The sequence below is a fragment of the Rhinatrema bivittatum genome, chromosome 2 (assembly GCF_901001135.1).
Source record: "Rhinatrema bivittatum chromosome 2, aRhiBiv1.1, whole genome shotgun sequence".
In the NCBI taxonomy this organism is placed as follows: Eukaryota; Metazoa; Chordata; class Amphibia; order Gymnophiona; family Rhinatrematidae; genus Rhinatrema; species Rhinatrema bivittatum.
In genome coordinates this window covers 132404554-132422619 of record NC_042616.1, presented here as the reverse complement: position 1 = coordinate 132422619, position 18066 = coordinate 132404554, and the positions used below count along the sequence as shown (strand labels likewise).

General features: G+C 43.2%; 1 protein-coding gene across 5 annotated transcripts in view; it reads right to left on the bottom strand.

The window, feature by feature from the left end:
- Positions 1–18066, bottom strand: part of MPP7 (membrane palmitoylated protein 7) — a 745631-nt gene that overhangs the window by 400920 nt on the left and 326645 nt on the right. For all 5 annotated transcript variants that reach the window (XM_029588635.1, XM_029588634.1, XM_029588638.1 and 2 more), the window contains one exon: positions 2905–2982. In XM_029588635.1, the coding sequence (XP_029444495.1) occupies positions 2905–2982 (78 nt within the window). The remainder of the gene's footprint in view (positions 1–2904; positions 2983–18066) is intronic.

Sequence of the window (18066 nt, the reverse complement as noted above, 5' to 3'; positions counted from 1 at the left end):
GGAGCCTCGGAGGGAATGGAGGCAGGTTGCGCGGCTCGGCGCGTGCAGGCTGCCGATTTTGCGCAGCCTTGCGCGCGCCGACCCCGGATTTTATAAGATACGTGCGTATCTTATAAAATCCGGCACACTTTTGTTCGCGCCGGTTGCACGAAGAAAAGTATGTGCGCGCGTACTTTTTAAAGATCTACCTCAATATTTGCTTGGAGTGGATTCAAAATGCATTAGTTTGTCTGCTCAGTGTCTTCATATGAGTCTTGGCACCGAGATGTTATTTATGCTGACAAAGATGCAGCACTTTTACTGGTTGATGGAAATGGTGAAATTTCTGTACTACAGGCATTGATTTTTACCTTAATGTCTTGTTGGTACCAATGGGCTGTCTTGACTTCTGAATGGTTTGGTGCCAAAGATAACAAATTTTCTGTTTCTTAACTGGAAGAGGTTTGGTGCCTATGCTGAGACTTATAAGTCATGGTGCTTAGCATAAGAAGACTCTTGCCTTTTTTATTTTGGTGATAGTTCCTCAGCTGGAGATGATTTCCTCTTAGTCTACCCGGAGGCTTGATGAAAACTTAAAAATTATTTTAGTGTGCAGTCCCTTGATCTTCTGGCCTTGGGGGGCATTTCAGAAGAGACAGCACAGTTTGTTATGTCATGCAAAGGTCTAAAACAGCCAAAAAAATCGAAAAAAAAACTGCCTTTGAAACTGAGAAGAGATTTCTGTGGGGAAAGCCATGATTCTGAGACCCGCCCCCTCCCCTGACATCATCGCAAACAGAGCCGGGCAGTTTGAAAGGCGCCAAGCAAGCACCCCTTCGTGCAACCCTTTGTGTTATTTCTTTAATATGCTCCTTGTTATACCTTTTGCTTAATTGTTAAGAACTTTGATTTTAATGGTTTTATTTTTGTAATCTCTTAGCCTCAGGTACAAAAATTTTAGATTGTAAGCCCTTTTAGGGGATAGTGAATTACCTATTGTACCTTATTGTAAACCGATGTGATATATCTTTTTGAAATGAACATCGGTATATAAAAAAAAAAAATCGTAAATAAATAAATAAATAATGTTGGTCAGTTAAAATAATTTTGGAGGCGCAACGAGAGGCATCTTTCAAAACTCAGTTTGCTGTCTGCCACAGTGAAGAACACTACGGTAAGGTTGAACTGAAGTTTTAGATGAAAATTTAACAGATTTTCAATTTTCCTTTTGGGAGATTTATGAAAGAAAAAGAGAAAAAAATGAAAAATACTTTGATAAGGAAAGAAAAAAAAACTACTGAAAAAATACGACAAGCAACTCGAGAGAGAGAGAAAAAACAAGTGGTTGAAAATAAAGACTGAGGAGACTTACAGATCGGAAGTGTAGGAACCCTCACACATGCACAGAAAACCTTCTCAGGTTTTCTGATTTTTCAGAAAGCTTTTCTGTCTCTGCACCTTCAGATGACCTTATCCACTTGTATAGCTAATTACTGTCCTGCTTGTCCACAAAGAATAAAGAAACGTAACAGGAATAATAAAAACCCTGTCACATAATGTTCCAAAATTAAATAGGCAGATTTAAACAGATGTCATTACCATGTGCTTCACAGTAAGAGCAGGACAGATTTTTTTTGGGATTTAGAGAAACAAGGTGAGGAGGTTTAATTAAAACCACCAGTCATAATTCTAAATGATATCAACAATCAAGTACTACCAAAAATATTTCTGTCACTCATTAGCACAGATGTAAGATACAAACCTTTTTCAAGGGAAGCAAAAAGATGGAGTAAATTCCTCATAAACGTCTGTGCCCATAAAAGAATGCTATTTAAATCCAGTAGTATGTGGTGGCTCATCTTTTTAGTCCCTAGTCCAAATCCTACCAAGAACTAGAATCAGCCATTGTAAATTCATTTAGTGATATGGAAAACACTATAAATATTCACTGTCTGAGTATCAGATCCAATGTTACACATGTGGTTTGACATGAAGTTTCAGGACAAACAGTTCAATATATAAAGCAAACAGGAACAGTAAAGATTTATGAAATGTATTATGGTAGCAAGCTCCTGAATTTAATGTCTGCAAGTTAGAAGGGAATAGACTGATATATTGCTTTGTTTTTCAAAGAACGGAGTCCTATTTGAGATCACCGATTACAACAAATAGACTGTTGCATTATATTAAAATCCGAGTTTATTAAACATTCCTTTATCCCTTTAAGCTTCTCATCAGTCAGGGTTTATACAGGTGAGTGAGTAATTCATCTTAAACTGAAGAGTTTTTAAATTGCAAAAAAATGCAGAATTTTTTTTTAATTCATAATATTATAGAAGCAGGAAATTAACTATTCCATCAGTGTCAACCACTTCTATAATTTATTTTTAGGTTATGAAGGTAATTTGGAAAGAATATTAATCTATAAATCAGTATTATTCTTTCATAGCGGCACTTTATTTGATAAATCTACATTTTGATATACTTCATGTTTCTCGTTTATGTAGCATTATCTGTCATTTTTCTTGTCTTATCAGTGGCACACTTTTCTCATTTGTTTTTAATTCTTGTTAGAGAATTTCCTCATCTGCGACATTTTCAAAATACTTCTGGCCGACAGCTTCTCTGTCCTTGCAGCGTTCCAACCTTTGGCTTCTATTGCAGAGCTGCCAAATCAGAACAAGAGGCTATCGCGATGCGACGTTTTTATAACAGAAAAGAGTAAAAAAAAATCAAATACAAGACTGGCAATGGCAGTAACTTTGGAAGTATTTGCCACTTATGTTTGCACTGCGCTTATGTTTACATTCATATGTTTGCACTGCGCTTATGTTTACATTCATATGTTTGCACTGTGATGCGCTCTGCTTGCAGAGAGCTTTTTCTGGGAGACTTGGAACCAGTATCTTAGTGAGCAACACTTACATCATTTGCCAAGGCTGATGCACCATGATGTATGGGCACAGGACTCTGACTCGCATAGTAATGCAGTTTTTCATGAATCTGAAAGACATGTACACAAAATAATAGCGTTACTGAGCGGCAGCGGAAACAAGTCGATGAGACCCCCATCAAGATAGTACATCTGCTGAATGTCTAACAAAAGATACATCCTTATGGAAACCTACAGACGGCAGGCACATGCTAATGTAATTCATCATTAGCTTCTGTTGAAGTGCTAAGTATATGAAAACAGATGGAAAAAATGTATGGCATCCAGACCAGCCCACAGAAAAACTAAACGTTAGCAACAATTTTTTTTTTCAGTCCTTCACGCCCACATTACCAGCGTAAACCCTTCAAATGACCACTGTACTTTAGATTAGTGCTGAAAACATAAACCACAACAAGTTAGATATTAAAAAAAAAAAAAAAAATTTACCGTACTAAGTTAAATAATAGTCTGCCATCCATATTTTGACAGTTGGCATTGAATGTTTTTTCTGAGTAAAAATGGCACAAAATCTCTAAACAAAAGGTTTTGCTTGATCTGTGGCAACACAGCACATATACACTTGCTGACTGAAGTTTTTAATAAAATAAACAAACAACTTTTATTATGCAAAAGATTAGAATGTATTAAGTGGGAAAACTATGATTTATATGATCATAAAATCTATTCTTTGCAAGTCTCATAAAAATCAGTTTTTTTAATATATTAGCTACATAATTTTTATTAGGATTCTTTCTAACATACAATGTTGGAAAGAATTATGTAGAAAGGATCAAGTCTGTCTCTAGGTACAACTCTTCAAAAAAAGTGATGGAACTTCACCAAATTTGGTATACAGGGATGAGTTTGAAAACTAGAAACATCAGATTAGTAAATTCAGAGAACTGAGCCTCTAAAATATGTCCCACTCCTTTCAATGGGAAATCATTATAAGTTCTTTGAACTGTTAGAATGTTGATCACCACTTCATCCCAAATGCCTCCCCTCACCACTCCAGCACTTTTCCTTGGACCAACACAAGTACAGCAAGACAAACACAGGTTAAATAACTGAAGCAACTGATAAAAGATGGCGCAAAAATGTGCTTCCAAAATACTCCACCCCCGCCCACCCAAACACACTTTATCTACACAAACACCAGCATGTCAACACCCACGCTCACCATATGCACAGTCCTGCTCCCAGCATATCCACCCACAACACCCCCCACCCAAGAAACAGGCAATATAAATGGTGCAGCTTCTCAGTCTCCTCCATGACCCCTCATATACACAGACATTATACACACACGTACTTGCTCAACCATATCCTCACATACCCACACACAGCCATACCCAATAAATAACCCACACCTCATATCTCCTTTACGCACAACTCTACCGCACATACATACATGCCTCAAAAACACAGTCCAACACCTACATACACCCACTTACATACCCCATACAAATACACAACCCATACCAGAAACTCCCATGCATGTCCAATATACAGTTAAACCCCACACCCTCCTAAACACATACAAACCCCCACCCACACACTCCCTCACAACCACATCTGCTACCTACACACAAACACAGCCATACCCCCCCAAAGTAATACTTCACTATCCCAATAAACACGCACAATCCCTCCAGAAACCTTAACCACCCAGAAACACACATAATACATAGCCCTATACAATCCACATGCCCATAACACATATCACTACTACCTACACTTACCTATCCTTGCACACAGATATACTCTCATACTCAACCCCAAATACTCCAGGTTTATCCCCCAAATACGTCAACACCTCTTACACTCCCCAAACACATCCCCACCACAAACCTACAAACACCCCTTCTAAAAATCTATGTTAGAAAACATTTCCAAAGCCATATCTCTACATGCTTTCTCTGTCTGTTTATGCATACCAAAAGTCAACACAAAATGTACCCTGGTACCTGCAAAAACAATTGTGTTTGATTTCTGAGAAGGTGCCAGTGGGCCACTGAGGATCTTATTAGTGTCTGGCAAACATAATCCTATTGTGAGGAGGCGGCAGCCAGAACACATAAATGACAGCATTCTGCATGCCTGATGATGTTACCAGAGCCTGCGGGCAGCACTTTACTGCACAGAGCAGATAAAAACTCCACTGGTTACTGTCATGACAGGCTTGTAAACCACAGTAAACAGAAACAACTGGCTTGGTGGGAGGAAGAGGACACATCGTTGTTCTGAAATGCCTAAGTTGTTGGATCTACCATATTAACACCAATCTTGATGAGTCAGACATGATTTACACTGAATGACATCTGGTTTATGAGTTCTAAAGTGTCTGGGTACAGCATGTGAAATTCTTCCAACTGACCCCAGGCTCCTTTCCTTATCATGAGAACCAGTTTATTTGAACATTTTAATAACACAGTCTTATTTTATCTCATTGAACACATTCTAAAATCTTCATCTTCTATAGGTATTATTTTACAGCTACATGCTTAAGTAGTAAGCGTGGTTGCCTACTAGTCCATTTTCACGTGTAACGAGAGGAATAACCTTTCAAGTTACAGAGTATTTATTTATTGGGCTATCAATCCTATACAAAGTACTCTCAACATAAAATGATAAAATCTCCCAAAAAAGAATTAATTTTTTAACAGTTAATAAAAAGAAATCCAAGAAACTCCCACATAGGCACATAAGGTATAGAGGTATTCATATACCACAAACAATTTGGTCTTTATCTGCCGTCATCTACTGTGTTACTATACAATATAGCACTTGCTTATGGTTTAAATGTACATTTTGCTAACAGCTTCTTCATGCCATTAAAATGTTACAAATCAAAATGGAATGTTTCCATATGCTTTATGCCATATTATTTTACTATTGCCATTCCCTCATATTTCAGCTATTATATATCAATAATCAGTGACTGCTGATTAAGTGCTGGTTATAGGCTCATAAACAAATGCTTGTGTTGCTCAGATTGTTGACCATAATAGGGAAAATCATTTTTATAATGCTGATATCATTGCTGCACAATACACATTATATTGTATATAGAACCTGAAATTTTCTAATGGTTTGTTCTGTGGAATCCAAAATCTGATTTTCCTTTTCAAAACTCCTTCTATGCCTGTTGAGATGCAAACACACTGAAAAAAGTCAGCCCACATAAAGTAGCCTACTGCACTGTGAGCTGAATTTAAATGTCCCTTATTGAGACTGTCGGATCCAAGGCAAAAAAAAAATAAAAAATTGAAATGTTTCCAGAACGACAGTACAAATGAGCCTTTGAAAACTGTTCTGGCATCTCACACACAGCTACAAAACCAAGTTTAGGTTTAGATGTCATTCCTTCAAATTGCTGCACTGACACTCAAAATCACTTATAAAGACAACAGATGTGAAATTTAACAGCCCGGTGCATAGCTCTCACAGAAGATAGAAGACAGGTACCTGTCTCTCCTCTCTGCAGAAGATATGAGCCAGTCCAGAAGGGTTGAATCAAATCCTAAATAAATGTAATTTAATTTCCAACAGGGGCAGGCCTAAACTGATCTAATTAACATTTATCTTTGCTGGATTGCTACAGTATCAACTATCACAGCAGCATCTGCTGCATTTGCTGATAGTCCCCCAAGTCTCTTTCCCTGCTTACAAAAATATTAATACTGTTAATATACCACAACTTACATGTAAATCATGCTCAGAAGGAAAAGAACATTTACTGATTTGTTCCTTAATATCTAAACTCTCAAAATTATTTTTCTGGCAAACATTTTCTTCTTCAATAATTTATCAGGCAAAGTAAACTCAGAGGGTTAGATTTTCAAAAAGTTACGCGCGTAATCCCTGAAAACCTACCCCAAACCCCCCCCCCCCCCCCGCGCGCAAGCCCCAGGACGCGCATAAGTCCCGGGGCTTTCCTGGGGGGGGGGGGGGCATGTCGCGGCGGTGCGTCATCCGGGGGCGTTCCGGGGGCATGGCCGTGGGCATGGTTCCGGCCCGGGGGAATTCCTGGGGGCGTGGCTGCAGCCTCCGGACCAGCCCCCGGACTGGAACCTGTCGGGCCGGCAGCCGGCCCACGCGAATTACGCCTGCCTCGAGCGTAACTTTGGGAATAAAGGTAGGGGGATAGATAGGGCTGGGGGGGTGGGTTAGGTAGGGGAAGGGATTGGAAGTTGGGGGGAGGTGGAAGGAAAGTTCCCTCCGAGGCCGCTCCGATTTCGGAGTGACCTCAGAGGGAACGGCAGCACGCACAGGGCTCAGTGCATGCAAGGTGCACAAATGTGCACCCCCTTGCGCGCGCCGACCCCAGATTTTATAAGATACGCACGGCTACGCGTGTATCTTATAAAATCCAGCGTACTTTTGTTTGCGCCTGGTGCGCGAACAAAAGTACGCGCTCGCGCTTTTTTTATAAAATGTACCCCAAAGATTACATTTTTCTATCTAAAATATATTTCATGAAATATGCTGTTTCTTTTTATGATCTTAGTGCCTACTTCTTACCTTGGTAAGACCTCATTTATTATACTGTATAACTCTGGAGACTGCAACTTCAAAAGGATCTAAACTGGTTGGAGTGGGTCCAGAGTCTGGGTACTAGAATGATCAGAGGTCTTTATTCTAAAGCTCAAGGGGTTAGTCTTAAATATGTAAACATGTATAACTTAGAGGAATGGTGAGATAGGAGGGATATGCTAGAGACATTTAAACATTTCAAAGGTTTCCATGCAAAAGAGGCTAGCCTTTTTCAATGAAAAGGAGGTTCTAGAACAAGGGGATCATAGGAGGAGGTTGAAAGGGGGTAGACTCAGGAGTAATCTTATGAAATATTTCTTTACAGAGAGAATAGTGAATGAGTGAAACAGCCTCCCAGTGGAGGGGATGAAGACAACAACAGTACCTGAATTCAAGGAAGCATGGGTAAACACAGAGGGTCTCTGAGGGAGTGATGGGAATTGTAAAGCTAAGTTAGTTGGGAGGATGGACAGACTATATAGGCCATATGGTCTTTTTCTGCCTTCACATTTCTATGTTTCTATACTCTTTAAAATTCAATTTGGTGTCACTGCCCTAAAACATACCCGGCGAATGAATACAGCACAACTGACTTAAGCTGTTATCAGAAATAAGCATGGCCATCATATAAGTTGACCACTTGTTATTCTATAAAAAATTAAATATATGAAAAAAGCAGCTTTGGCCTTAAAAGCAAACTATTTGTATGATCAGTAGAGGGAAAAAAAGAATAAAAAACATGATTATATTTTTAAAAACATAAGTAAAGAATATTTTTAAAAAATAGTGATAGAAATAGGATATCCAGCTATTCTGAAGTTGCCAAGAATAAACTATATATGAAACAAGACAGTCTTACTCCACCAACTAGATGGATGCTGTTAGTAAACTGAAGCAAAAAGCTGTACTCTAATATATGCATGAGAAAATATTAAGATATCCATCATCAGATGTGAATATTTGTCCAAGAGCCATCGAAATGGTACTTATAAAGGATACCTCAATGACCCATGGATATAGCAAGTTTGCTTACCAATAACAGTGATCTCCGAGGACAGCAAGAAGAATTCGCTATGACACAGGTGATGGTTTCCAATAGCACCTAATGGAGCCTTCTCTCTTAGCTCATAGTCGAGGTGCGGATGCCGGAGGTAAGCTACTGCATCCCCCTTGCGCGCGCCGGCCTGGTGCGTGAACAAAAGTACGCGCTCGCGCTTTTTTTTATAAAATGTACCCCATTATGTTTGGTTTTTCACATATTGTCGAATCACTTAAACATTTACTTTTATTAGCTAGTTATCTTATGTGTGTTCTTAATGTATTAAACTATGAATGTAAGAAGAGTGGGTAATAAATGCTTTTAAATAAATAACTTTTACTCTACTGGGATTTGGGAAGTTCCCATACAGGCGTTGCCTTGGGAGCCCCTCAGTCGACTTTAGAGTTAAATTTAACTAGGTAGTCAACTCTCCAAGGAAGCGGAGTGGATATTTAGAATGGCTGATTCATCCTACTATCTACAGAGAATACTGTTTACGGTAAGCAAACTTGCTTTCTCCATCAAAAAGCAGGGCAAAATTAGCCATGACACATGGGGAGTCCTAAGTCGAGCACTTACTGAAAAAGCAACTCAGACCACACCGTGGAAAGTGAACTATTGGGTGAACAGCTATACAAAACTGCTTGTTCAAATTTAGTGTCACTTCTTGATAGATTGTCCAGAGACTAAAGGGATGTGAAGATGTGCACCGACGATGAAGCTGCAGCTTTTCAAATCTCTTTGATAGGCACAACTCATATATGAGTCACTGATGCAGCCATGGCTCTCACCTGATCAGTTTTAACTGAGTCTGTAATCTGGAGGCCAGCGAGTGCATTAGCAATACATGATACAGATTGCTAGCCAATAATAACAAGTACATTCCTGACGCATGTAAGAGACTGCATGCTTTCCATAACAGGCCCAAAATTTTTGAATTCCTTACCTGAGATGTTACGTTTGATAACAGATAGAAAGATATTTAAATGTGAGCTAAAAACATGGCTATTGAAAAATGCATACAACCTAACTTAAAAACATCAAAAGGTTGAGATCTACAATAACAAGGCAAGAGATACTAACTGATGCATGAGGAACACATTTAACGACAGATTGTAAGAATCTCACTAAAACGTACTGACTAATATCGAAATTTATTTTATTTTATGTACTTCATGTCTTCTGTCCTAGATCTTTAGTTAATATGTATTTGAACACTTCATTTGATAGATGTTAATGCCTGTTTATGAATACCACCTCTGTAACCCATCATTATTTGCTGATTTTTAGCTATGAATGTTATTTTTGTAAACCGTTGTGATCTTCACATGGCACAACGATATTTAAAATGTCTAAATAAATAAATAAACACAATGTGTAATCCCTTTTTCAGGAATGGTAACTCCCTCAGGGAACACATCTAATTTATAACCTTCAGGGCTACTCTAGCTAGCTGGCTCCGTCCCAACTTGGCTCCTGATACCTGGAGAGGGATTTCTTTTCGGGGGGAGACTCTCATCTATGGCCCAGACAGTGATGAGTGATCCTATGTGTGTGGTGGTAGCTGTGACATCCCCTGGAGGGAGATGCTGTGAATAAACAGGCAGGACTAGGGCCTGGGTGTTAAACAATAATTTACTGATTGATTAAGCAAATAAAAGCCCATCTTGAAACGAGTGTGCAGTTACATGCTATTTCTATTACAATTAGGGTATCTCAATCTGGGTAGGTGTTCTTTCCTTCAGAAAACTGGTTGGGCTTCCCAAATGGCGATTGAAAAGTGCACTAAAGCTCTCCCAACAGCTTAACTGGGATTTCTAGGTCAGGGATCCCTTTCTATCATAGCAAAAATCCTACCTAATAGTCTAGCATCTTCCCGAACATCCAGCCCAGTATCCTGGTCACATAACTGTAGAGCTCCGAGTGAGGTCTCCTTGATCTTACTTGACTATTTGTAGTTATGCTGCATAGGAGACTTGAGTGGAAAAGTCTGAGGGTAGGAACCAGCAGATCCAGCTAAGCTCCAGTGAGGAGGGGTGGCGAAAAACTCCTCACAATAAAAGATATACTTTCTTCTACAGAACCTTCCTAGACTGGACTTCTGCTGTCACAGATGTTTGCCACATTCATGGGGAGAATGGACTCACTGGTCTTCAGCCAGCAAGGATGACCTTCATCAAAGAAACAGAGTGAAATATAGTCCCCTCTGTGTTAGAGTTCTCCCAGCCTTTAAGTGCCTCACACTCCTCTGAGAAGATGTGAGAAGGCACTCAAGGGGTGTCTGATTCCTTGAAACTCCAATAGGTTGATTTGGACCTGTCATTCTACTGGAAACCAGGTTCCCAGTGTCTGGAAGGGACCCATGTGTGTTCCCCATCCCTTGATGAATGTGTCTATTGCTTATGTTACCTGATGGGGAAGTAGACTGGGGGGGGGGGGGGGGGCTCCTCCTGTAAGATATACAGATCTAATCATCATCAGAGCTCTCTTTTTATTTCCTGCCAGACATTCACCAGAGTTGTCAAGGGTTGAGATAACTCCCTTTGGGAGTGGAGGCCCTAATGTAGGACTCGCATGTGAAAGCAGGTTAATGCAACAATATCAACCATCTCTGCCGCCATGTGGCCAAGAACAATTAGCATTTCCCTAGCTGTAGTCTGATCCGAGTTTACCAACTGATGAGCTAGGGACTTGAGAACATCTGCACAATCTGCTGGAAGAAACACTCTTTCTTGTAGAGTCTATCCATGCACCAATAAATTTGATTTTCTGAGATAAGATCAGGATTGATTTTTTGAAATTTACTAGGAACCCTAGGGACTGCAGGAGTTGAAATGTCTTCTGAAGGGAGGTCATCACTCCTTACTGGGAAGTGGCTCTAACTAGCCAGTCATTCATGTAAGGAAAACAAAAATACCCTGCCATCAGAGATGTGCTGCAACTACCGCTAGGCTGCCTACCACTAGACTCTCGGTGCTGCTGAAAAACCAAAGGATAGCACCCGGTACTAGCAGTGAGAGGATTCCACCGCAAATCACAGATAGTGCCAGTGGAAGGGCAACACATCTTTCAGATCCAGGGCACACATCCACTCCCCTGCCTGGATGAAGGGCAAAATGGTGTGGAGGGAGTTCACCTTGAATTGCTCCTGTAATAAATTCTTATTCAGACTTCATAAATCCAGGTCCGGTCTCAATCCCCCTGGTTTCTTGGGGATAAGGAAACAGTGAGAGTAGAATACCTGTCCATGTTGGTCAGATGGAACATGTTATATTGCTCACTGTTTGAAAAACATTCCACCTCCATGTGGAGCTGTGCTGAGTGAGGCAGATCCAGATTGAAGACTGAGCAATGGGAAGTGCTGGGAGAAATGCAAACATTAACTAGATTCCACAGTTTTGAGTATCCAGTGATCCTTGGTGATTTTGCACTACTCCTCCAGGTAGAGACAAATTCTCCCCTCTACCGGAGGGGTCGAGAGCTGGACTCTGAACTTGCTCAAAAACTTAGTTCTGGTTTTGGCTGGACCTGCTATGTGTTGCATCCGTCGGTCTTCGATGGCTTTGCCCCATTTGCCTCACCTTATTCTCGGCTCCTCCCGCTTACCTGGGCAAGATGGCTACCACCACATCTTCCAGCCGACCTCTCTGGCGACCCCAGAATGGCTATGGTGCAGCCTCCAGCCATTGCTCCTCCCAGATAGCTACTAGGGTGCGTGCATGTGCACTCACAATCACGTCTTTGTACGACCCTTGGCGCAAACCTCGAGGGCGTTCCCTCATGCTGACGTCATGCCATCCGGGTATATTAACTTCATCAATTTGCTAGCTCTACGAGTTAGCAAGGACTCAAATCCGTTCCTGTCTACGCTACTCTGTCGCTTTCGTGCTGCCGCAGGAAGCTACCTCTCTCTGCCCTTCGGGGTATATGCTAACCAGGTACCCGCTCCTCTGGGGCCCTCTGCTTTATTTCAGGTGCCTTTCAGGGAACAAGTACTCGCTCTTCAAGGGCCTGCTCTCCCTGCCTCGGTGCCTGTACCTTCTACTACAAGACCTGGTGGAATCGCACATCAACAGCTAACACCTAGTGAGTACTCTAACTCTCAGTCTATCTCATCCATAGTATCTCCTTGCTGGGAGACCTGTGTTATGCTCTCCTCCTCCAGAGGGGAGGAGTTAGCAATCTGTTATGCTCTCCTCCTCCAGAGGGAAGGAGTTAGCAATCTGTTATGCTCTCCTCCTCCAGAGGGGAGGAGTTAGCCATCTGCTGTCGCTCACCCCGCCAGGAGGGCGGAGTTAGCAAGCTGTTCTGCTAGCGATATGACATGACCTGCCCCTCCAGAGGGGAGGAGTTAGCTATCTGTAGATCTGTTAGTGAACTGCTGTTAAATGCTCCTGTAAGGAAAGGAGGTAGCAATCTGATACCAATCTGCTAAGGAGTAGCAATCTGTTATGGATCAACTCTCCAAGGAAGAGTAGTTGGCAATCTTGTAAAATGATACTCTTCTAAGGAGAAGAGCTAACAATAGGTATATTGTACTTCACTACTGAGATAGCAATCTATCATGCCTCCGCTACGGAGTAGCAATCTGTATATATAAGCTGCTGGCAAGTCTCAAGTAAGAGGAGTAGCTGTTTATATAATACTTCCGTGAGCGGAGTTAGTGGTCTGTAGTGGTTGCCTCCCACAGGGTGACAATAATGAAAGGAAATGACCAGTTGGAGGAAAGGGTGAATCCCTGGGCCGATGGCAGATGACAGCGCCCCCAGGAGGAGATCCTGAAAGGAACCACCAGCTAGGCTAGAATATGAGATAAACACAATAGTTCTTTATTAGACTGGAAGCTGGACCACCAGAGATGGCAGTAGTGAGTCGCTGTGTTCAGCGAAGCTGAAGTCCTACTAATACTGGAATATAATCTCTGGGTTGCTGAGCTGTAGAGAGAGACTAGAAGTAGTGAGTAGACAAGGTATACTGGATACAAGATGGCGAGCACTGGTTCCCACAAACAGTCTGTAATATGAACTCACAATTGCTGTACATGAAATGGCTTCTAGAGTAGAAAAGAGTCTGTAAAAGATTCTAGGAACATGGGCCCTCGTGGAGCGAGTACCGGTTCCTATCTGCAATCTTGCCAATGTAGCTCTTGATCTCTGTACCTGCGATAATGTCTTGGAGGGAAGGGAGTCTTCAGAGCAATAGGAAAAGTTTGAAAAGGCCGAGCAGTGGAGAAGGATTCCCCTCGCTGACTCGGATCGTTGTTGCAAGTATCATGGACTGCTGAAGCAAGTCCTGATGGAGTTCCTTGCTAACTCGTTTGAGGTTAGCAAACAAAGACCTTTTAAAGTACAAATGGATGACGTCACTACGGGGGGACGCCCCCGAGGTTCGCGCCCTTGCTGGTACAAAGTCTGGAGCGCGCGCACGCCCTTACGTCATCAGGAACATGGCGGATCCGTAGCGTCAGGCCAGCCCGGGCGAACCGGGACCAAGAGGCGGAGAGAAGCCGTGGCCGCATCTGTCCGTCAGAGCCGAAGGGAGTCGCATCCCAGGTAGAGAGGGTGGAGCGAGGGGCGAGAAGAGGCACAAACGCAACAACCTGCTGCGGAACCTCCTGATGTCATCTAGGAGAGAAGTACTCCCTCTGCCGAGGTCCCTGAGACTACAACTACAGACTGCCTAACTACTGCCACCTCTGGTGGAGGACTCAAGCTGTTTAATAAAAGATTTATCATGTGTTTTTTGTGCACAAGTCTGGCCCAGTGCTGTGGCTCCTCACGGGGCTCCTCCCCATGGGTGTGGTCATCTCCACAGCACCTAAGGATCCACAAAACACATGTTAGCATAACACTATGCTGCTTTTGGTTGACACTTTTTATGCTGGTGGCCTCAAACTGGAAGCTGATATTACTGTTGTGGAAACAGAGGAGGAGAATGGTACCACTGGAATTGCCAAAAGGGGCGTTTCTGAAAGTAATAATGCTTAAAAACGAAGTAGGGCCACTTGAAGTCAACTATTGATCCAAAACGGTTGAGAGAGATTAATCTGCCACATATTGCTCCTTGATTTCTGAGATTACCTTCTAAAGCAGGGAATATCTGCTACCTTATCATTGACATCATCATGCAAACTGCTGGCCCTTAACCAAGCCATTTGGCATGCTCCAATGGAGGTGTACAGTGAGCAGGCTGTCATGTTGAATGTCTTGTATAATGACTGAATAAGTGTTACGCGTGCCGGCCGCAGCAGACCCGCGGCCCGGCCCCCTCACCTCTCTCAGACGAATCCAGCGCATGGTTCCTCATCCCTGGTGGCGGTGGGTTGCCGGCTCCATCCTCAGGCCGCCCCTGGTGCGTCTGGCTCAGCCACAGATCTCTGTGCTCCGCGTCAGGCCTCTCTGCGTGGCCTGTGGAGAGATGCCGCCACTCAGTGCCACGCCTCTCCATAGGCGCGCGTGCGCGCATCATTGTGTCTTAAGTAGGGCCTGCGGCGGAAATCTAGCCGTGGCCCCGGATGATGACATCAGTGGAGCTCCGGTACTTAAGGCAGGGCTCCACTCCTAAGGATTGCCTTTGCAACAGGTCTCCACGCTAGTCGTGTACTCGTTGCCTCCTGATGTTTCTTCTTCATTCCTGGTTCCTGATACTCGCTGACTCCTGTTCCTTGGTTCCTCGTTCCTGGATTCCTGATCCCTAACCTACTCTCAGATTGCCTTCTAGGATTACGACTTCTGCTTTGTCTGACCATGCTGTTCGCTCTCTCCAAGTCCGGACCTCTGCCTTGCCTGACCACACCATTGACTCTCTCCAAGCCCGGACCTCTGCTTTGCCTGACCACGTCGTTGACTTTCTCCAAGCCCAGACCTCTGCACTGCCTGACCATGCCGTTGACCACGTCGTTGACTTTCTCCAAGCCCAGACCTCTGCACTGCCTGACCACGCCGTTGACTCTCTCTAAGCCCAGACCTCTGCATTGCATTGATTCTCTCCTCGTTCAGACCTCAGCCTTGCTTGCCACTGCTTCCAGATTGCCGCTGGCCCTGACTCCAGCTTGCCCTATGACGCTTCCTCAGTCTACGTCCTGGACTTGGCCTATTCAGGCTTCGGCCTGTTCTTGCTCGGGCGCCCCCTGTCTGACTTTGGTTCTATTGGCGCCCGGGTCTCCGCCTCGTCCAGTACAGACTTCTTCTCTCCACTGTTGCTGCCTCTGGGCTTACCTCTCAATCCTTCCATCGACGATGACATACGGAGGCCCACCTATGTCCAACCGGCCCTGATACCCAAAGGCTCAATCCGCGGGGAACAAGTGCTGGTATTGATGAAGCGCCAGCCAGCCTCCGTCCTTCAGCCCACTCCACCTGCCGACGGAGGGGACCCATAGGATCTCTCCTATGGATAGCATCAACTCCACCTCGGCCCAAGGGTCCACCTCCGGCGCAACAATAAGATGGCATATACATTCTTCTGCATCTAGGAGCGGTTGTGGATATGTAGAATTGCCCTTCATTGGGGCAAGGAAGAATTTTAATTTCTAAATGCTATCATGTCCAGCAGTGTGGAGACCTTCTCTGGTGGAGTGTTGGAGAATATCGTCATGTTCTTCATTTGTTTGAGCACTGACACCATGCAACTGATTGGTAAGGCAGCTGTAGCACTCCAAAACCTGGGGTTTTCTGTACTCTATACTTCAGATCTAGTTTCCTGGCTACTGGAGCACAGGAAGTAGGATTCTCTCCCATTCTTGTCTGTAATTCTTTTTCAGTATCGAATGGTCAGAATGGTTGCTGGCTCCACTGAAGTGTCTAGGATCTGGAGAAGGCTGGACTTATATGTGCAGGTCCTTGTCCTTATAGACAAAATATTATTGGTGCCTTAACCAACTTATCCAGAAATCTAGAATAGGTAAGGTCCTCAGGTGGAGATGAATGGTCCAGAGGCTCAGGCAGGGGGGTCATAGGGGATTCCCATCGATCCTTCTTCTGATCAGAGAGATTGAAGAGACACTGATAAAGGGACCACAATGATGATATGAGTGACAAAGGAAGCATCCTTGATTGCCTCAGAAGGAAATACTCCTGGTGAACATCCTCCAACTGGCTGGACTCCACTATGAAAAGAGTGGCGAGGACTTTAATTTTAATCACAAGTCCCTTGTACCCCTTCAGGCAGGAGCACAAGAGACTTCTTTTTGAGGAAGTAAATACAATACCCTGCAGAAGAGAGGCAGAAGAGTGCCCTCCTTGTCCTTAGTCACCAGGAAAGCAAAGAAAGTCTTAACCAGCTCTGCCACTTGGTTCAAGGCAGCTGTGCCCTCTGGCCAGACATTGGGGGTAAAACATTCTCTTTAGAAACCAAAATGGAGACTTCTTGAAAACCTTCCAACCTTTACAATATTTGTCCCGAGGGGGCGGTTAGAAATTAATGGTACCAACAAGCAGATGAGATCCAGTGTCTCAAGACTAAGACCTTGCTCAAGTAATCTTGATGGGGAGATTGCCCTTGAAATAGGAGGAGGTAAGTGGAGCATATCTCACTCCACACATCCCATCCTTACTGAGACTGGCAATTTGAGGAATAATTGCTTTAGCAGCATCGATCTGCGCTCCAAGGTTCAAGGCATTGAGGGAAGAAGCATCATCGTTAGCACAGAGACTATATACATTAGCAAATAATGCATCAATGGTACTAGTGCTTTGTGTGTCAACTAGGAATGACTCAGAGGAATGGCATTTTTTCATTTTACTTGTCCCAGATTCTCATGAAGAGCTTGCCAAAGCCTGTCAAACTCATACCACTACTCACTGGCATCTGTCAGTCAGCCAGTTTGTAATCCATTCTGCCACTTTAGGACCCACTCCCAAGTTTCTCATTTTATTTATGAGCCTTCTGTGAGGGACCGTATCAAAAGCCTTGCTGAAATCCATGTGTTCCACAATTGTACACCAGTTACATAAAGGGGAAGGTGGGGGGGGGGGGGGGGCGGAAAAAAAGTTCCCCTCCAAGGCCGCTCCGATTTCAGAGCGGCCTTGGAGGGAACAGGGACAGCCATCGGGGCTCCCCTCGGGCTCGGCGCGAGCAAGGTGCCACTGTTGGAAACAGGATGCTGGGCTTGATGGACCCTTAGTCTGACCCACTTTGCACTTCAACGGCTACGTGCGTAACCTGAGAAAATCTGCCCCAAAAGGTTCTTACTCTTATCTCATCAAGCTAAGCATGACTTACTATTGGTACTTCCAAAAGATTCTGACTAGCTGATCTTAAAGTCTGACTCGGTTTACATAGCTTTAAGGCTAAGCGCACACATATTGGAGTATACCTGTTAGAACACAATGGTTCATTGTAACAATTTTAAATTGTATTCTCCATCTTATCGGAAACCAATGTAATATTCATAAGCCTGATGTGATATGCTCAGTTGGTTTAATGCCAGTTAGTACTCTTACTGCAGCATTCTGAACGGCTTGCAAACAGCGTAACATGTAAGCTAGTACACCTACATACAGAGCACTGCAACAATCCATTTTAGAGATAATCAGCGACAAAATTATTTTACGATAATCATTAGCAGATACAAATG